A 21,300-nucleotide genomic window follows, 5' to 3' on the forward strand; every position below is an offset into this window, starting at 1 on the left:
TCAGGCTAAAGGAATCATGTGCATACAATACTCTACATTTATCATTCCATTTACATGCTTGTCTCATATTCATTGCTGCTGTACATAGGTAAAAACCTTCAGTACAGCACTCATAGATTTAACAGTCTATGAGTCAAAAAGGAGATGGGTCAGCAGATCAAAGGCACCAGTGTTTTTGCATATTTTACCCCATCAACTAAAAACTGTGTATAAATCACTACTGACTTTTTGCCAAATCATAACACAATATTTTAGACTGATTTCCTTCTTATCAGCCACTGGTTTCCATTTTTTGTCAGTATGAGAATCAACTTGAGACTCGAAACTTGAGATTGCTAATCCACAACACTGAAAAATTCATGTTACTCGTGCAATGTTGTGTTATCATGTCATGTTTTAATGCAGCCGTTTGCAAAAGCTTGTTGCTTATCAGTACCCATTTTCATAATTTAGCAGTTGTTCTAGTCATGTTTAAACAAAAAAGCCCCAAAATGTCTGATTCCCGCTTCTCTGATGTGAGGAATTGCTACTTTTCTGTGATTTAAACCACTGTAAACTGAATCTCTTTTGCTTTTTAACTGTTGGTTTTCCAAAAAAACAAAACTTTTGAAGACGTCACATTGTACTTTGATGGGCACATGTGACTATTTTCCACATTTTACAGATCAAACGAGAGAAAATATCCAGCAGATTAATCAATAATAAATAATACTGTTAGTTGTTCACATTAAAAATTTTGCAAGGAAGTTCATATTTCCTCACTTTTTACATTCTGGGTTTGATTATCTGACAACATCTAAAGCCTCATGATTGAACTATTTCTCAGCTCGCAATTTATTCACCAATAAATAAATAAATGCATGCAAAAGTCCACTATGATTGATTAGCTACGTCAAGGAAGTTTTCAATCTCCAAATGAATTTTCACACTGCAATAAAACAAATGGAACCAGCGGGCGCCTGTAAATGAAATCAATCTAAAAAATGATAGTATGCTTTGGAAAATGCCTGACAGTATTTCTTGTTAATGGGCTAAAACATGTAAAACCACCAGTATGGTCCTTTAAGGGAAAGTAAACACCAGGATGTCTTGGTTTTGGAGTTTGAGGGCATTAGGATACATGGAATATGAAGCACCAGGGTTATAAATTTACTACCCCCCCACAAGAAGACTTGTACTCTTCTCGCACTACTGAGCCAAGAACGTGCTGGTTTCACATCTGCCTTAACGCCTGGAGCTGTGCTGGAAACTCTACAGTGTATGGTAGTGTCTAGACATGGTCACAGTCTGGAGAGAGGGTATAAAGGGTCAGGATGCGGTCAAATGTGAGATCCCAGGAATGTTCGTACAGTAACCAACCCCTGCTGTCACTGTCACACCAAGCATGTCTGGCACGGCGAGGAACGAGAGGGGCTACCAGCACTAGCAACGCCTCGCAGGTAAGCAGGCTTAAAGGTTAACACTTTACTTTATACCATTACAGTCACTGTACGCATCAGTCCACTGCCATGCAGAGAGACTAACATCCATCACACAGTGTCAGACAGTGTGACAGTCACTTGATAGGTTGCTCATGTACATATAGTCCAGATATAAAGTAAAGTGCAGCAGCATCTACAGTAGCGCATGATGTTGGTGGGGAGAGAAAATGGCCGGCTCGGTTTGGGGGGGGGTTACAGTGCACACACATAGGGTCACAAGGGCAAAGCCTTTATATAGAGAAGCTCTTACCTGCCCTTCGTGCCTTTTGACCCCTTCCCATCAACCCTCTTTATAGTGAGTTTTACACTCCTACGCCCGGTAGCAGAAACAAAAGAGGGTGGGGGTGTTGATGAGCGAGGCACTGGCACAACTACTATAAACTGGAAACTGTCCTCCCCTTTACAGCCTCATCAGAAATATCATCAAAACAACAGCCCATGTGTTGTTACAGAGCGCTCAGTTTACAGTCTCAGGTGCCTCTTTACTGTAGCTGGTCATTTTGGAAATGAATCAGACCATCAGGGTCAAACACGGAAAGGCAAAACCCAGCTCCACTTTAGTGATTACTTAAAGGACTAGTTTGAGAATTGGAAATTACACTTATCCACTTTCTGGCAGGGCGCTGGATGACAAGATCAATGCGCACTTGTGTCTGTATGATAAATATGAAGCTACCATCAAGCAGCCAGTTAGCTTAGCTTAGCATCAAGACTTTCTCTGTCCAACAGTAACAATATCAGGCTAAAGTTCACGAATTAAAATGGTACACCTTTATTGTTAAATGTTAAATTTGTGGAGAAACACAAAACACTTTTATTTATTTATTTTTTTTACAGAAGGTTAGTAGTTGCCAGGCAACCAGTGCAACCCCAGTTACTGATTTCAGGCCAGCTAAGACATAGTCAGGCATTAAAGGGAGAACTTGTATGGATTAAACAAACAATATGTAACATGTTAATTAGTGAGCTTTATAGGTGCTGGTAGGCAATTATTTTAGCCTTTTACAGAGCCAGGCTAGCTGTTTCCCTGTTTCCAGTTATACTAACCAGCCGCTCACTGGAGTATCACATTTACCACCCAGACATGTGAGTGATATCTTCTCATAACTCTGCCAAGAAAGCAAATATGTCCCCAAATGGCAAACCATCCTCTTAAATTATTCTCTGAGTCTGGACAGTTCAGCCTTAATGGTCAACCCAACTGTCTCGTGTAACACTAGAAACAAGTACCAAGACAACCTCCATCAGGTGGTAAAAAGACAAACGTAAGCTGCCTAGATAGCAGTGAAAAAGTGACTGATGTTATCAAAACAGCCACAGTACACAAGACAGTTTTACTATAATTACAAAAGCTCAAGTAACTGTTGGATAAATTGTCTAAATGAATCTAATAGAACTCCTTAGCAGTCACATAGAGAGGGCTGCTTGTTGGCATACATTTTTTTGTTTTTTTGTGTGTTTCTTATCAGCTTATCAATAACTCGGCTCCTTACCCCTCTTTGAGCATGATCGGTGTTTCAATACTCTTCTGATCCCATTTGCCAGAGGTGGAGATCAGGTCCAGGAACTGTGGAGGGAAGTAACGGATGTTATATATGAACATATTATTGTGGTGGCAAAATCTGTTCACTCAAACCAGAATGTCTCCAGAAAGAACAGAGGAAGAATATCTGATCACGTGTCTTCAAACTGGCTGCGATTTACTGTGTGTAACAAGGAAAGAAGGCGAACACTCACATTCTTCACAGCATCCGCATACTTCTGCTCATTGAAGTAGTCGTAAAATGCAGCCATGTAAGACTCTTTGAAATTGGCCTTGACAGGAATAATAGCACAGAAAGAAAGAGAGACAGATCAGCAAGTTGTGTTTGAATTCAGCCTTTTAGACTGAAATACATCATAGAATAAAATCATAGAATAAAAACAGAAAAATACACTTTAATCAGAAAAACTCACAGATTTGGACTTGGCGAGACTTCCCAGGGTCTGGATCGTCTTGGAGATGAGGGTCAGGGTTCGAGAGGTGGCAGGATCCTAGAGAGACAAAAACTTGAGAAACCGGCTGTCCCACTTGACCACAGCATAAAAGCACTGTATTCACATTACGATATGAAATACAGTCTCAACCTGGACCTGGCTGGGAACAAACATATCTGTTTCGAAGGTCAAGAATGAACTTTGAACTTCAGCTTTTCTTTTTTTGCCTCCAGGCACAAGACGTCCTGAAAGTGTAAAAAACTAGGACAGGTAGGGTGGTATAATATAAAGATATATATACTTCCAGCAGCACTTAGGGATATGCACATATGTATGGAGTACACAGTCTACATTTGGTTGTACGTGTCTGTTTTAAACGTCAGACTCACTGGATGGTGCGGCCGTAGATGGAACAAGTTTGGGGAGAGGATGGCTGGGGCGAAGAAACGCAGGAAAATGAAACTGCTCACCGCTGTGTATCGGACATCTTGGTCGACTAGAAAGCAGTAAAAACAAATGGATTTAACACAAACGCTGTACTCGCTTTTTATAAAACTTAAGACATTACATATACATTTTGTCAGTCTAAAAGGAAAAAAGAGAATTTGTCCTTTGTGATATGAATAATATAAAAAAAATGATTTCCTGTGCAATAGTTTGTTTCCTAAGATAAAAACAGATCGGAATCTTTTAAATGTGGGTGATGCACAAAGTCTAAGTTGTCTGTTTACTTATGAAACATATCAATAGTTAGAGTTAGGAGCTTGAAGAAAGCTTGTAGCAGATATTTTGGTGAGCAGCTAATCTGGAATTTTTACACATAAATATGTTACTTGAAAACATATAGAAGTACTTCTACTGTACAATATTTTTAAAGAAGATGCACAAACCCATGTGGGATGGCCCAGATGTTTGGTATGACACAGAAATAACAACGTTTTGTCATTTATAACAGCTTGTTCCTCTCGTGCAGGCAGTGCCCCATGGCTGCCAACAGGGGGCAGCACAGTATATGACACAGTGCATAGGCAACGCTCCACACATAACCATAATAAGTGTGTAGGAGGCTTAATTGTTTTCAGGTTTGACACAAATAGCAGAGCACAAACAGTGTCCTTGGACATCTTGCACATCCTGTTCTTTATTGTCTGTTTCCTGTTCCTTATTAGCAGCTTGCTTTCATTCTTCTGTCCCCTGTAAACCATTCAGGAGGCGAGCTACCTTGGAAACGGGTGGCAGCGGACTCTCTCAAGGAGAAGAAGATATCGCACATGACGGTGGGACAGCGAACGCCAGAGGTGGTGATGACGTTGAAGATGCGGTCAACGTAATGCCGAAGGTTTTCCTGAGGAGAGGAGGCAGGGCAGATGTGTCAGTTAACACAGTGAACACACACTAACAAACAAACACACAAGCAAACACACTCATGTTCTTACCCTGTTCGTCTCGAGGTTTTCAGACTCTTTGAGCTTGACCGGGTCAATTTCACAGGGTTTGTGTTCTGTGCAGATCTGTGAAGATTTACAAAAGCACTGAAATATCCATTCATAGCTGATTTAGCATAATAATTGATAGTGGTGCCACGGGGAAAGACATGTGACATGATTAAACCAGAAGAGTGCACTCTCAGTACAGTGCACGTCTCCGCCAAGCTTACTGTCAAGATAACAAAAACTGGGATTCACTCATCTCGCATCATGCTTAACTTCAGTGGATCATAACATATCAGGTATGGATTAATCTGCAGATGCTCCGGTCTAAGATGAGACCACACCTCTGTGTAGATGTCAATTTTTGAGCCACACCGAGGGCTAAAATGTGGCCTGCAAAGACTAGGTAAGCCTTGTGTGTAACCTGGCTGAATGTTGCTAAGCTGTCCCCAAAGGAAAAAAGATTCCAAGCTGATCACTTTGCAACTGCAAGATCCTTGAGCATACACACATAAACATGGACAAAGAACATTAAGCTGATGGATCCCATAGTATGCATGATTAACTATGGACATACAAACACACGCACAGACACACACACCACCAAATGCATGATCTCAATGAAAAGGGACAGAATACTTTGAATAAAGGGGAAAAAAACATTGAGGTACAACAGTGCCGTACCTCATCTATGATGGGTTTGAGTGTGACTTGCAGATAGTGCATTCCTGCCAGCTTCATGGTCTCGTCAATACACTTGGAAGTCAGCGAGTTTCCCCGGAATATGGTGTTTGGATCCCTACACAAAGAGGGCAGGGTGTTTGTTTTCGAGCATAAATCAAAACTGCAGCTTAACAAACAACCCAATTTTCCATTTAATAAATTACATTACTGTGGCTGCCTGTGTTTTGCACTGTCAAATTAAAATGCTCAGCTAGTTGATGATGACCTCGTTTCTAAGTCATTTTAATTAATAATCTCTAATGAACAAAATGTGGTGAATCAAGAATACATCTGCGCCTGATTTAGGAGTGAAATTAAAAGGGATCAATATGGAAAAATCTCTAACATCTGACGCGTCTTCCTCTGCTTCCTCTCACTCCACAGGATGTTCGCAATATGGGAGAATGAATTTATGCAACAGCTGGTACAACTGTAGAGCTGAATTGTGACAAGTATTAGCTGTCGAGCTGTGGTTTCTGGTGTTTTTCATGCAACAGGGCACTCACTGTGTGCGGTTGACTTCAGCGTGAGCGATGGCGCTTATGAAAGGCACAATCTTGCCATAGTGAAGAAACAGACGCACGAGGGGAATGGCGGCTTCTTGTTTCTCCCGACACACCTCCCCCAGAATGTGAGCTGTGGACGCCGACACGGGCTGAACGGAGAGGAGTAAACATGTAAATTGTAAAGCAGTTAACAGAACAAGACACTGCAGCAGAGCAGAGAAACGTTCATGTGCACGTACCCCTACGTTAGCAGAGTGCAGCAGCAGATCTCTGAGGGGGGTGTAGTGTTCGGAGGGGAAAACGTGGTCCTCGGTGTAAACGATGTTCAGGCGCAGAGAGCCGAGCTCCTCCACCTTCACTGACTTCCCTCCGTTCTCCCTGGGCTGGAGAAAGTACCTGAAGGAGAACAAGGGTTTAAGATCTCAGAGCAGACCAAACATATCTACTTTTTGATTAAACTTGAAGGAATGACGTGTAATAATTGTTAAACATTTTAAAAATTAGACTGATCGGGCTTAAATAGCACTAGCAGATATGCTTAAAGCTGTACTTTTTATATTTTTATATCAGCAATGATAAAAAATGAACCCACAGTTTTAAGCTCTGCAACTTTATTGTTTAGGTTCACTGTCGTTGCTGTAATTTCCAGCAGCTGCTTTCAGTAGGAAACTTCTAAAAATGGCTGCACACTACCTGCGACAGCACCTAAAGACCGACAGACACAGTTAACGACTAGCTGCTGGATGTAGTGGAGCATTTAGCCGTTAAAACTCCAGATTGATCCGTCATGAGTAGGTGGAGACCAAAACAGAGCAAAGAATTTTGTTCTATGGGCGGCCACAAACATGACTCTGTTGAGTTATTGAATGCATTATTATTAAATGTAAGCGGATGATTATTATAGTCTGAATTGGACTGCATGGCTTTTTGTCATGTCTCGTCAAATCTGTTAAGTGTTTTTGTTCACTAGCGTCATGTCTTGTCATACACTTCCTGTTTTATTGTGAAACCTAACTCTCCTCTCGTTTCAGGCCCTTGACTTCCCGGTGTGTTTCCCGCCTGTCTGATTGTCTACCCCGCCCTAATTGTCTCCACCTGTTCATTGTTACCTCGTGTATATATAGTCCGCGTCTCCCTTTGTCCTGTGCCAGATTGTCATGTGCCTTGTCTCGTACTCGCCTTGCTCTCTAGCGTCCTTGATCCGTGTCTGTGTAAGTCTAGTTATCAGTATTGCCTGTAAGGTCTTTTGTTTGATACTTTGCATCTAGTCTAGTTTGGTATATTTGTTTGTTACTTTGTTATCGCCTCAGCCTTCGAGCTTGATTATTCATTTTCTAGTTTTCCAGTTATCCTTAGCGTTTTCTGTTGTACTTTGTATCTCCTTCAGTTTGCCATTCATTGTTTATCCTGAGCGCTTTGAGTTAAATAAACCTTTTATTTTGAAACTCTGCTGAACTGTCTGTGGTCTGCATCTTGAGTCCTCAAACCTTGTGCCTCCGGGCTTGTCAGTACAATCTGGCCAAACATGGACTCAGCAGACCCTAGCCAGTTAAGAACAGCTCTTACAGCTCAGGGCAGCCTCCTCCACCAGCACGAGGACCAGCTGCGTAGTATTCAGCAGGGAGTAAAGGATCTCTCAGACAGACAGAGCGAGTTACAGAGATCAGCCATGGCACAAATAAGTCTACTCACAGAACAATTCCACCGGATGAACATCCACCTTGCCAACGCTGCTTCACCTGTCGGAGAATCCCACGCTGAGCCGACCGCCATTCCGCCGGTCCGCGACCAAGCTTTGGCCGCTCCGCGCCTCGCTGCTCCGGAAAGATTCTCAGGAGACTCCGGTGGATGCAGATCCTTCCTGGTGCAATGCGATTTGCATTTCAAGCAGTATCCCGGTGCGTATCCAAATGAACAATCCAAAGTGGCATTCATGATCTCCCACCTGTCGGGGCGAGCTTCCGCCTGGGCCACGGCCGAATGGTCCAGAGAATCTATGATGTGTCAAGATGTTAAGACATTTTCCAAAATGCTGTCCAAAATCTTTGATCATGAGTCACCAGCCCATGACGCCTCCCGGGCGCTGCTGCGCCTGAGGCAGGGTCAGCGCAGAGTGGTTGACTATGCCATAGACTTTCGCAGGCTCGCCGCCGACAGTGGGTGGAACAGCCCGGCATTAAACGATGCCTTCGTCCACGGCCTGTCCGACGCGCTGAAGGACCAGCTGGCTCCGCTGGACCTGCCCTCGGATCTGGAAGCCATCATATCGACGGCCATCCGGATCGACTCTCGACTACGCGATCGGGAGAGGAATCGCCGGTGGGACAACGCGCGCCGAGGAGACGGCTGGAGACAACCTCCGAGGAAGGAGGACCGCCGCTTCGAGCTGCAGTCCGCGCCTCCGCTGTTCACGCCCACACCGCCGCCTCCTGGAACGGAGGAGCCCATGCAAATTGGGCATACCAGGTTGACGGCGGAAGAGAGGAGCCGCCGCCGTAGGGAAAACGCCTGCTTCTACTGCGGTGAACAAGGCCACCTCTTGGCAACCTGCCAGGTAAAAGAGCAGGCTCACCAACTGAAGGGAGGTCGCTGGTGAGCCGTCTGCCTGGACTGAATCCTCCTCGCGCTTTGACTAAGGTAACGTTGAGAATGAATCAGAAACTGTGTGACTTAGAGGCACTGATTGACTCCGGTGCTGACGAAAACTTCTTGGACTGGCAATTAGCCCGGGATTTCCAGGTAGCCGTAAAGAAGTTATCACAGCCCATAAACGCCAGTGCCTTGAACGGGCGTTTCCTGTTTCAGATCACACACTGCACCGAGCCATGTGAGCTGACCATAGACAATGCACACCGAGAAACTGTCAGTTTTCATTTATTCGATTCAGCTCAACACTCGCTCATTCTAGGTTTTCCGTGGCTCCGCAAAAATAACCCCCACTTAGACTGGGAAACTGGGAAAATCCTGGGGTGGGGAAGGAAATACATGACAAACTCTCCATGCTTATCTGTCCACAGCATAGAAACCCAGAGCACTGCAGCCATCGACATCTCAAAGGAAGAGAGTGAGCAGTATCCGGACTTGGCCCGGGTGCCGCGGTGTTATTGGGACCTCAAGGAGGTCTTCAATAAGGACAAAGCTACATCGCTACCTCCCCACAGATCCTCAGACTGTGCCATCGAGCTGCTCTCCGGAGCTCCCATCCCCAAGGGGAGACTCTATTCACTCTCGGTGCCTGAGCGTAGAGCGATGGATGATTACATCCAAGCCTCACTTAGGTCCGGGATAATCCGACCCTCATCCTCCCCCGCGGGGGCAGGATTCTTTTTCGTGGGTAAAAAAGATGGGTCCCTCAGGCCATGCATAGACTACAGTCCGCTTAATGATATCACTGTCAAGAACCGCTACCCATTGCCATTAATGTCCTCTGCTTTTGAGCTCCTACAACAGGCCCAGTGGTTCACAAAGCTGGACCTTCGCAACGCCTATCACCTGATCCGCATCAGGGAAGGGGACGAATGGAAAACCGGGTTCAATACCCCCAGCGGACACTATGAATATTTGGTGATGCCGTTTGGACTGACTAATGCCCCAGCTGTGTTTCAAGGGTACGTGAATGATGTTCTGAGAGAATACCTGAATGACTTTGTTTTCGTGTATTTGGATGATATTCTGATTTTCTCGCCTGACTTGGAATCTCATCAGCGTCATGTACGCCAAATCCTCTCTCGCCTACTTGCACACCATTTGTACGTAAAAGCTGAAAAATGTGAGTTTCACACTAACCAGGTTTCATTCTTAGGTTATGTTATAACCAAGAACCAGATCGAGATGGATCCCGAAAAAGTGAGCGCGGTGGCTAACTGGCCGGTTCCGACAAACCGCAAAAAATTACAACAGTTTTTGGGCTTTGCTAATTTCTACAGAAAATTCATCAGAAACTTTAGCTCTGTTGCTGCTCCTCTCCATGCTCTCACATCTGCCAAATCAGTGTTTCAGTGGTCTTCCGGTGCTGAGGCCGCCTTCCAGCGTCTGAAGACAGCCTTCGTCTCCGCTCCTGTCCTCACGGTACCTGACCCGCAACGGCAGTTCGTGGTTGAGGTAGACGCATCCAACGAAGGGGTAGGAGCAGTTTTATCTCAACGATCTGCTAAAGATAATAAGATTCACCCATGCGCTTACTTGTCACGCAAGCTAAACCAGGCAGAGAGGAAATATGATGTGGGCAACAGGGAGCTATTAGCAGTTAAGACCGCGCTTGAAGAGTGGCGGCACTGGCTGGAGGGAGCAGAACAGCCATTCCTAGTGTGGACTGACCACAAAAATTTGGAATACATTAAGACTGCTAAAAGACTGAACGCCAGACAGGCCCGTTGGGCACTGTTTTTCAGCCGGTTCCGGTTCACCTTGTCGTACAGGCCCGGGTCTCAGAACACCAAACCGGACGCCTTGTCACGGCTGTACGAGCCGGAACCGGTCGCCAAGGAGCCCGAAACCATCCTACCACTGAACTGTGTGGTCGGAGGGGTCTCCTGGCAGATAGAAAAGGATGTGCAACAAGCTATTGAGGGTGATGAAATCCCTGCAGGCTGTCCCAGCGACCGGTTGTTTGTACCGGTTCGTCTGAGGTCACAGGTGATCCATTGGGCACACACATCCTTGCTTACATGCCATCCGGGGGTAAAAAGGACTGAGTATGTGGTCAAGCAAAGGTTCTGGTGGCCCACCATGAATAAAGACATACTGGAATATGTGCAGGCTTGTGAAATCTGTTCCAGGAACAAGACTCTCCGACAAAACCCGACCGGACTCCTTCAACCCCTGCCCATTCCCCAGAGACCATGGACACACCTCGCTCTGGACTTTGTCACAGGACTGCCCATGTCTAGAGGTAACACAACCATACTCACGGTGGTGGATAGATTTTCTAAAATGGCCCACTTTATCGCATTGCCCAAACTACCGTCAGCCAAAGACACAGCTACTGTTTTGATCAGGGAAATAATTCGCATACACGGACTACCTAAAGACATTGTTTCAGACCGAGGCCCACAATTCATCTCCAATTTCTGGAAAGAGTTCTGTCAGATGCTGGGTGCTACCGTCAGCCTGACATCCGGGTACCACCCACAATCCAATGGCCAGAGCGAAAGAATGAATCAGGACCTAGAAACTTGCCTCCGATGCCTTGTCTCCCAGAATCAAACTTCCTGGAGCGACCACCTGACTTGGGTGGAATATGCGCATAACACTCTCCCCACAGCAGCCACAGGAATGTCCCCTTTTCATGTAGTGTATGGATATCAACCCCCTCTGTTTGAGATAAACGACCGTGAGGTGACCGTCCCTTCAGCCCACGCACTGGTAAGAAGATGCCGACGCATTTGGGCAGCAGCACGGAGCATGCTGTCCCGTAACCAGGCACGGGTAAAGGCAGCGGCTGATCGACACCGTAAAACGGCACCACAGTATGTTCAGGGCCAGAAGGTTTGGCTATCCACTAAGGATCTCCCCCTCCATGTGCATTCCCGAAAGCTGGCGCCCAGGTTTGTGGGTCCCTTTGCAGTGTCCAAAGTCATTAATCCCGTGTCTGTCCGATTGAAACTCCCCAGGTCCATGAAAGTCCACCCCACTTTCCATGTGTCAAAACTCAAACCTGTCCGTGAAAGCAACCTGGTACCACCCACCGACCCACCCCCACCTCCTCGCCTGGTAGACGGAAGTCCCGTCTACACGGTGAAAAAGCTGCTCGCTGTGCGCCGTCGGGGACGAGGATTCCAGTACCTTGTGGACTGGGAGGGGTATGGTCCTGAGGAGAGATCCTGGGTCCCCACAAGCTTTATTATAGATAAAACGCTCATAGAGGACTTTAACAGACAACACCCTGATGTTCCTGGGCCGTCAGGTGCCGGCCCTAGAGGGGGGGGTACTGTCATGTCTCGTCAAATCTGTTAAGTGTTTTTGTTCACTAGCGTCATGTCTTGTCATACACTTCCTGTTTTATTGTGAAACCTAACTCTCCTCTCGTTTCAGGCCCTTGACTTCCCGGTGTGTTTCCCGCCTGTCTGATTGTCTACCCCGCCCTAATTGTCTCCACCTGTTCATTGTTACCTCGTGTATATATAGTCCGCGTCTCCCTTTGTCCTGTGCCAGATTGTCATGTGCCTTGTCTCGTACTCGCCTTGCTCTCTAGCGTCCTTGATCCGTGTCTGTGTAAGTCTAGTTATCAGTATTGCCTGTAAGGTCTTTTGTTTGATACTTTGCATCTAGTCTAGTTTGGTATATTTGTTTGTTACTTTGTTATCGCCTCAGCCTTCGAGCTTGATTATTCATTTTCTAGTTTTCCAGTTATCCTTAGCGTTTTCTGTTGTACTTTGTATCTCCTTCAGTTTGCCATTCATTGTTTATCCTGAGCGCTTTGAGTTAAATAAACCTTTTATTTTGAAACTCTGCTGAACTGTCTGTGGTCTGCATCTTGAGTCCTCAAACCTTGTGCCTCCGGGCTTGTCACTTTTATTCTCTTTGTTCAGATTTCCAAAGCAGTGCTCTCGTCATTCATGGAGACAAAGTGTTGAGTTTTCCAAAAGAATCACGTCGTCCGAGGCAGAATACAAAAACAGGCTCTGTCGGGTCAGCACTGTTGGAATGAGTATTCATGCACAGCGAAATCTACCCTGGTTAAAAAAAAAAGCTTTAAACAAGGTCTGCGGTCAATGTTGATACTTGTTGCTATGGCTCTGATGTTGCCACAGCAACATTATGTCAATGATAATGAAACCAAACCCAACCAGTCCCAGCAGTTGTTCAGCCCGTGTTGAACAAACCATGAAACGGACCCGTAATGATTGATGGGCCGAGAGGGGAGTGTGTGAAGAGACAGATTGAGTGCTGTTCCTCTCACCATGCGTCGTGGACCCCAGCCTGACCCAAGACCCGGAGAGGAACACGCACACCTCCCAGGAACTCATCCCCGAACTTCAGGTTGCTGGCGTTCCACAGATCCACCCTGATCACAAAACAAAACACAGGCCACAGCTCAAACATGGGAAAAGCTTCAGAGGACGCTCAGTTCAGCACTGACACTGATGCCACGGACTCACCTCAGTGCCAGCTTATCAACGTCTTCTTCTTCAACATCAAACTGCCGCTTTGTGTAGCTTAATGGCCGTGTCACCTAGAAATGCAGACAGACACCATGTAGAAGTCAGTTTCCTCCGGGTAAGCTGAATCATCTACATCCTGAAAAATGAGCTACTGGAAGCAAACACAGAACATTGAGACAAAAGCTGAAACAATTTGTTGATATCAGCTTCTCAATTGTGAGGTTTTCGTTTGTCATGTATAATGGCAGATTTCATAGCGTGGGGTTCTTTTACTGTTGGCCACCTTAGCCTCTGGGAAGTTATAGCAAAAACAACTTATTGAGAAACTAATGGGCAGATTAAGTAAGGCCTAATTAAAAGATCAAGTGATTTACCATTACATTGCAAAGCATATGATACCCTTTTGTAGTGTGGAAAACCTTATTTTCTTTGCACATTTGCACATTATTTTGTTGAAATTAGTAGTTTTGTTTTTAACAAGGCCAAAAAGAGCTTTGACCCAACTCTAAGATCAGATTTTGAACCAGCTGGGAATTCTCAGAGACTGGAATGTGGCCTGGTCCATGTAAGTTTGGAGCAGTAAGAAAATAAAATTTGAAGCAATAAAAAAGGACAACCACATGACAGACACATTATAGATGGGCCTGTGTTTGCATGTGGATGTGGACCTCTGTGTGTGACTCAGAGGGGGGCTGCATGCAGACAGCACCACAGGGCATGCAGGGTTCTGCTCATGTGGTGGTGGGGAATAAATGAGATGGTCTTGTTGGATAGAAATCAATGGGCCAGATTGTTTGGTGGTTTGTCTGAATCAATCATACTCTTGTCCTGCTGTCTCCCCTAGCGCTGCAGCGGGAAGGCCAGAGGGAGGGGCGACACAAAAATGTCAGAGCTGTGCTGCTGCTGATGGAGGGTTAATGGGGACAGTGTGAATATGTGTGTGAGTGTGTGTATGAAAAACATCTATAAATATAGACTCATGAATATAAATGAATGCAAAAAGATATCAGAGGAAAAAATACTGCAAATAAATACTGCAAATGTTTATGTGTTTCCAAGTTTCTGAACTTTTATCACATGATTTTAAACAGTAAAGTTACATAATGGCAAGTGGAGGAGTGTGTGAATGTGTGTAAGAAATTTCCCCCAAAAAATTAACTGATAAAATAATGTACTGAAATGAATTATTGTGATTTATTCGAGTAAACATACAATTCCAGCTGTTTCTGATAATTTATCGCTAACTTATTAACTACTAACTATATAAACCATAACAGTAAGACAAAAATGTGGTACAAATACTTCCACAACATTTATGATTCCAAAAAATATATGGCAACTAGTTAAGATGACTCATTTCTTCACATTGTGTTTGAATTTGGTGAAAACCCGATTTTTATCATTGTGCTGGCTAACATTGTTATGCTAGACAACTCGCTTGTTGATGTCAATTCTACAGGACATGCTAACATTTGTTCATTAGCAAGAATTAATGTCATTTTTTTGTAACTCAAAGTTATTGTGACAACTGTAGAGATAAAGGAAATTAAAGCCAAAATTCTAAAATGTAGGAACCTGAGATAAATTCAGATTTTTAGCTATCTAGCTGCTATTTTAGAGGCTAACTCCACTGTGCTGCTAACTGGGTTTGTGTCTGTCTGTGGCTTATAACTTATGGACCGCAGCCTATGATAAATAGGAGGAACAACAAGTACAGTACAGTACAGTATTTTGAGCTGTTTTGTTAGTAAAAAATTAAAAAATTATATTGCCAGTTCAAATTTGATGATGACAATCTTACATTTAATCAACTGTTTTGGAATCCTATTTTAAAACATGTAGAGCGATCTTATCTCATAACTGCGTTCACTAATTAAAACACCACTTTGGGGTATTAAAACAAAGTAAGAGTCTTCTGTTTTCAAAGACATAAGTGCTTTTTATAAGGCTGTTCTTAAAAAACAAAAACTAATAAAAATGTAGTTGGACTGATATTATATCACAAGTATATTTAGGGTGCCAGCTATCTTGTATCTTTAGGTGTTGTCTAAAGACAGCTTTACTGCAAGTTCGTTCTGCCATCTAGATTGTGAAAACTTTGAACCACAAATTACAAACCACAAATTCAGAAAAAATCAAAGATTTTTTGATTTCACTAGTCACTTTCTTGCTGGACTGTTGTGTGGATAGTTTAAGGACCTGTACATACACACAGGTGTTTCCACTCTGGTTGATTAGACGTTAATTCAGGATGAAGTTGAGTGGAGCTGTGCTGGAGCTACATCATGATAAGATAAAGGCATAACTTGACCCACCCTGACAGGTGCAACAAAAACAAGAGGATGGTCAGCGAGATGCCAATCAAGGCCAGTCTGAGCACAGCTGCACGCTAAGTAGAAGAAGTCCAATTAGGCACAGCCACTGTCCAATTAAGAGAAATCTGAAAAGCTGATTTATAAAATGATATGTTGTTTTGTGTTCTTCCAACTTTGTGGCAACAGTTTGGGGAAAATGCTTTTTTGTTTCACATCACAGTGGCCGCATGCACAAAGCCATGACGTCCTCAGAAATGTTTTTCTCAGTCTGGTGTGGAGGAACTTGAGTGACCTGCACAGAGCTCAGACATCCACCCTACCAAACACTTTTGAGATGAACTGGAATGCTGATTGCGAGCCAGGCTCTATGGCCCAACATCAGTGGCTGACCTCATTAAAGCTCTAGTGCCTGGGGAGCAAATCCCTGCAGCCAGGTGCCAAAATCAGAAGTGCATTGGCTGTCATAACAGCATACCAATGCCTGTGGTTTTGTAATGAGAAAATAACCAATTAATTAAAGTTGTATTGTTCAGGTGTCCGAAAACGTTTGACCATGAGGTATATTTATGAAGCATCACTATCTCTCTGGCTTAAGCGGATACCTGATACATGAAAACACATCTTTACAATAACAAACAATGTTAATGTTAAACAGATCACACATACCTCAAAATAGAAAACCTCCTCAAACTGTGGATTGTTGGTTTTCCGCTTCACCTTGGTCTTCTTGGCTTCCGACCTGAGACAAGCAGAAAGGCAGAAGGAGATAAAACCACACGTTTTTCCAAAGTTATGCGATCAACAAAGTTGTGTGCGGTGACTGGTGAAATCATGTCCAATCGTGTGAGAGATCTGACCTTGAAGGTCCTTGTAAGGAGACAGCAGCGTAGGGATCACATTGGCCGTTGACGATTGGAAGACCTTGGCACTCCAGCACCCTGTAGAAACACACACGAGCCATTAATTGATAAGCACACTACTGTACAAGCATAGACATTGCACACGCACACTCACACACACACCTGTAACACATTAACATAATGCTAATTTTAATGCACCATTAGCACTGTGTGATCTCGTCCAATGCTCAAGTACAAAAAGTTAAATGTTGGGGAAAAAAAAAAATTAAAACCTGACATAGACAAAAGCTTTTACACAGATTGGAGTATCTTTATCATGCTAAGGTGTTTTTACAATGCTAATGTACCTTTTTTATGCTTTTTTAATGCTAGGAGGAGCTAGTTTCGCTCTTTTTAAGATATGGGAAAAATAGCAGCACAAATGAAAAAGAACAGGAAAAAAAATAATATCAGGAGTCACACAAAACAATCTCAATATACCCTCAGAGGACACTTAAAGCTCTATTAATCTCTGCACTATCACTTAATCAAATGACTGATGTGAAAGGGTCACCAGCACTGCAATGACAAGTGAGAATTAACACCCAGTCCTACACCTCTGTAACACTTTTGGCTTCATCAGCCCACACAGACAGTATGAGCCTGACTGCTCTAATCTGCCCTCTTACACAGTATGAAACAATAGGAAGTCTATGCTGGTGAGAAAAAAATGGTGAGAAATGTGAGCATCTAGCAGCTTAAGACATATATTCTTCTCTGGAGTTGGTGGAGACCAAAGAGCTTTAACATCACTACTGGTTCTACATTATCAGGTGAACAGAAACTCCATTAGTATGATCACTCTGCAGTCGTGAATTTACAAGCTTGTTGTGAAGTGTTTCTGTTCCCTCGTGCTAAAAAAATGGCTTAATGGAGCTTTAATTGCATTTCATAACTTCTAGTTTGAAGCAACACCTAAACATACAAACAGGGGTGTCACTACAAACCAGGTGAGAATGTTTGACACATTGGTCAGACGCATCTTTGGCTTGAGAAAGAATGTAAACACAGGATGAAGTTTCTGAAGGAGGTTCCTGGCCAATTGTAATGTACTGTGTTGCACTAGTCCAGGTCAGCAACTGTTAAATTTGCATCCCACTATGCAAAGCACACCTGCCTTACTTGCAGAGTAGGCCTAGTCGTCAGATCGGATTGAGGTTGGATCACGTTCCAACCGTAAATTAACCGCTCCAGAGTTTGTTTGGGACTGGACCTCCTCTTAAGACTCTTGATTGTTTGGTCTGCACCAGGGTTTGATCGACAGCTCACACAGCACCCTTAATTGTAATGAACTGTAGAAGTGTTTGAGTGAGTGGAAAATGCATTTTAATTGACCAGAAGCTACATCTAAATCTAAAAAGAGCATCATATTAAGCGCTTGAGTCAACTGCCCCCTTTTCAAAGAAACAGAACATCTGGTCCATTCATACTGCAGCTCACTCCTACGCTGGGAGTCCTTGCTAGTGAATTTTGGACCACGTTAAGAGCTCTCTGAGAGCCTTCTCAGCATGTGAAACGGGCCCCTAGTGTCAATGTTAGGTGTGTCTGTATGTATGACGGGTAGAAACAGAGAACGGGACGGATGAAACGAGATGGAGGAAAGTAATTCCATTTGAGCTGCTGGCACAGAGTGGTGCCAATATTTTAAATCCTTCGTGATCCAGCAACTACATACACAGCACAAAGACCACTTGAGAGAAGCTGGAGAGAAATAGAATAAAACACAGAGGAGATGATATCTTGAGGAAAACGGACAGACTCGTGACTCTATGGTAGAGTGATCAGGGCATGAGGGAGATATCAAAAACAAAGCTCAGGCAGGATTTAATCCTCAAATGTGGCTCCAGAGTAAGACTCAAGCATCTCAGATCTCCAAAATAAGCAGAGTGAAGCATTTTTCTTTCTAGTTCTGCAGAAATTCATTTTTACAAATACCACCTAAACAATAGACAATAAATAACTGGAAAAGTTATGTACATTATTAAGTGTCTGCTGTTTTACACAGACACAAACGCAGAGCACAAATTGGCAGATACTGAATGTTTTGTACGCTAATTTGTAGCCCATACAATTGCTTTTAAATGTACATGCATATCTTCAAATATTGTATGTAATAAAAAGAATGTAAAAAAAGTAGGATATACCAAGTATGCATACAGAAAACACAAAGTTCTAGTGTAATTTTGTCTAATAAGGTAGTTAAGACAATATTCTCTCCATAGTAAAAAAAAAAGGTTTTAGCCAGAAAGAGGTGGCAAAACAGATGTTTTAATGTCACTATTTCAGTGTTCATAGGGAAATTCTGTGTCAGTAATTCCCATGTTAGATGACAAAATACTCTGCACTCTGTTTTCCCCCACCGCTTCTGTAGTATCTCCCCTCCTCTCCTAATATTATAAGATTTGCTGGTGATCATTAAAACAGTGGAGGGATGAACCCTCATGAATTAGTGAGTTTTATTTAGTTTCTGTCAAGTTTGAATGAAGAGAGTTTTCTGATGATAAAAATGACTCTTTCTTTGAATGGAGTCTGGTGGCTTTGGCGAAGCGATGCAACGGCTGTTTCTGGTTAAACAAAAAGGATCTTTCTCTTTGGCAAAAAGGTCTGTCTCTGCAGGGATCCCTTCCATAATGTTGTCAGACACTTAAAATAACAATCTGAGCCTGTCTGTGGCCAAAACAAACACTTTTAGTGGACGTATGTACAGCTCCCATATGACAAATGCCATGAGGGATCAGTGCAGCACGTTCGGCAGATGAATAAAACAGACATATCACAACACACCAATACACATACACCATGCAACAGTTAGCTACAAAATTAAAAACATGATTAAAATGAAGACGAGTGCACCGCACAATGGTCTTCCTCAGGGTTAAACCATCATACATATACAGAGAATCTAAGTACGTGCTTCAATCACACATATGAGAATAATCTTTGCCTATTTTTCAACAGTGTCACTGCTCTCTCTCTCTCTCTGTCTCTCTGTCTCTGTCTCTGTCTCTCTCTCTCTCTCTCTCTCTCTCTCTCTCTCTCTCTCTCTCTTCCTGTCTGATGACATCATGTTGTAAGGGGATTAGCACCCAAACAGGACAGGACACCCAGCGGGACGAATCACTTCCTGTGTGTCACGGTGATGCACCACTACTCACACCACATGATGAATTACACAGCAAATCGCAGCGCTGCCCACAACTGAACTAACACACATGCAACAGCTTGCACCATCCTGCTGACACACACGCCCCCACACAGGTTCCTAATAAGGAATAAAGGGTGGGCTGGGTTAAGCATCACTAATGCCAGAGCGCTTCCTGTCCAATAAGCTTGTTTATATAACCCCTGCTTGCCCTACTATCCAGCCCTCTCTCCCTCTCTCTCTCATCACCACTGTGAGCTCTGACATGCCAGACAGTGGTGGTGAAGCAGACTTATTTGTTTTAGTCGACATTACTCATATTAGGTTAATGTGCTTCTTTTCTGCTCCCACGTATCCTGTCAAAAACAATTTTACTCAAACATGAGGGAAAGGAATTACATCATCGTGCCAAAAACCACACACAAAAAGCGGATGTGATTATGAGTCAGTGTCATTGACGGGTGCACTCCAAGTAAGTGAAATGAAATATGAAATTAAACAGGGGTATGAGTATCTTTCAAAAGTATTTTATTATAAGATGCTCCCTGTCTTCAATGCCATTCATCGTATTGTGCAACCAAATACATTTCTGTCTGTCAGCATTTTCCAATGGTGCAAGAAGTATTTAGGTATTTTACTTAAGTAAAACTAACAAAACCACACTGTAAAAACACTCAATTACAGTTGAAAATTGTTAAAACTATCATTTCAAGGGAACCTCCTGTCGCCATATAAAGCTGTTTTGGGGTCTTGGGGAGTTTTACTGAATGTGTGAAAAAGTTGTAGAAAGCCTTTTGTGGCTCCTTAGCCCGCTGCGCAAAATGTGATAAACTGCCTCACGTGATGTCATTTGAGTCAGCATCACATGGAGCTGAAGACTACAAGTTTGAAAGCCACTACTATTCTCCAGCAAAGTTGCATTGTGGGTAATGTAGTTGCCAGGTTTTGACTTGGAAGAGGAATGTGTGGTTTCTCTGGTTCTGCTCCAAATTTTTTGATATATGCTTTTAACTGTCCATTGTGTCCATCTGTGTAGTACTCTTTTAAGTTAAAATTATTACTAAAGTACAAAAGTATGGGAAGAACAATGTATTCTAAGAACTGAAGGTTTTGCTATGCAAAGACTGACCACCAAGAGTGTTACGTTATTATGCTTTGTATCATTTGGTTATTATTACTGATGCATGAATTTGTTAGCACTATTTAGCATTGTAGTTGCTGGAAGTTGAGCTGATTCTAACTTTATATTCTGTTGAGTGGTATAATCTAAAACTATACATCAAATTTGATAAGATTTTGTATAATCTTAATTTTCAAAGTGTAGCTATAGCTACCAGACAAATGCAAAGGAGTGAAAGGTACAATGTTAACTTTGTAAAATGCAGTGGAGTATCAATATAAAGTAGAATCAAATGGAAATAGGTGGTTTCAATCTTGTACGTCTTTCTACTGTATTCTTTCAATTGTTTAGTTTAATCTGCAGATCTGAATGGACGTAGCTCACTCTCCGTGTCCCTCGTACATGTGTCTTCCTAGAGGAATCTGGCTAGATGACCTCCTGTTCTAAGCTCCTTACCCACAATGTGCTCTGGGAATGGAGCCATGCTAGCTCATCATCAGACTTTACTGCTGCATGTCACAGAGGAAGAATTGGAGAGCAAACAAGTGCAGACACATACACAGAGAATAATCCATCCATAAGCATAACATGGATCCCCCTCAAA

The 21,300-nt window shown here is 43.2% G+C and overlaps 1 protein-coding gene across 1 annotated transcript in view; it reads right to left on the minus strand.

The window, feature by feature from the left end:
- The window catches only part of rasa3 (RAS p21 protein activator 3), a 50,768-nt gene that overhangs the window by 6,532 nt on the left and 22,936 nt on the right, over window positions 1-21,300 (minus strand). Inside the window, exons 6-18 of the mRNA XM_041934954.1 lie at window positions 16,393-16,473; window positions 16,202-16,274; window positions 13,218-13,291; window positions 13,019-13,123; window positions 6,357-6,513; window positions 6,118-6,266; window positions 5,573-5,687; window positions 4,895-4,969; window positions 4,680-4,803; window positions 3,848-3,954; window positions 3,438-3,515; window positions 3,219-3,296; window positions 2,975-3,048 (exon numbers count right to left, since the gene is read on the minus strand). Of these exons, the coding sequence (XP_041790888.1) occupies window positions 2,975-3,048; window positions 3,219-3,296; window positions 3,438-3,515; window positions 3,848-3,954; window positions 4,680-4,803; window positions 4,895-4,969; window positions 5,573-5,687; window positions 6,118-6,266; window positions 6,357-6,513; window positions 13,019-13,123; window positions 13,218-13,291; window positions 16,202-16,274; window positions 16,393-16,473 (1,290 nt within the window). The remainder of the gene's footprint in view (window positions 1-2,974; window positions 3,049-3,218; window positions 3,297-3,437; window positions 3,516-3,847; window positions 3,955-4,679; window positions 4,804-4,894; window positions 4,970-5,572; window positions 5,688-6,117; window positions 6,267-6,356; window positions 6,514-13,018; window positions 13,124-13,217; window positions 13,292-16,201; window positions 16,275-16,392; window positions 16,474-21,300) is intronic.

This window comes from Chelmon rostratus, chromosome 1 (genome assembly GCF_017976325.1).
Source record: "Chelmon rostratus isolate fCheRos1 chromosome 1, fCheRos1.pri, whole genome shotgun sequence".
Taxonomy (NCBI): domain Eukaryota; kingdom Metazoa; phylum Chordata; class Actinopteri; order Chaetodontiformes; family Chaetodontidae; genus Chelmon; species Chelmon rostratus.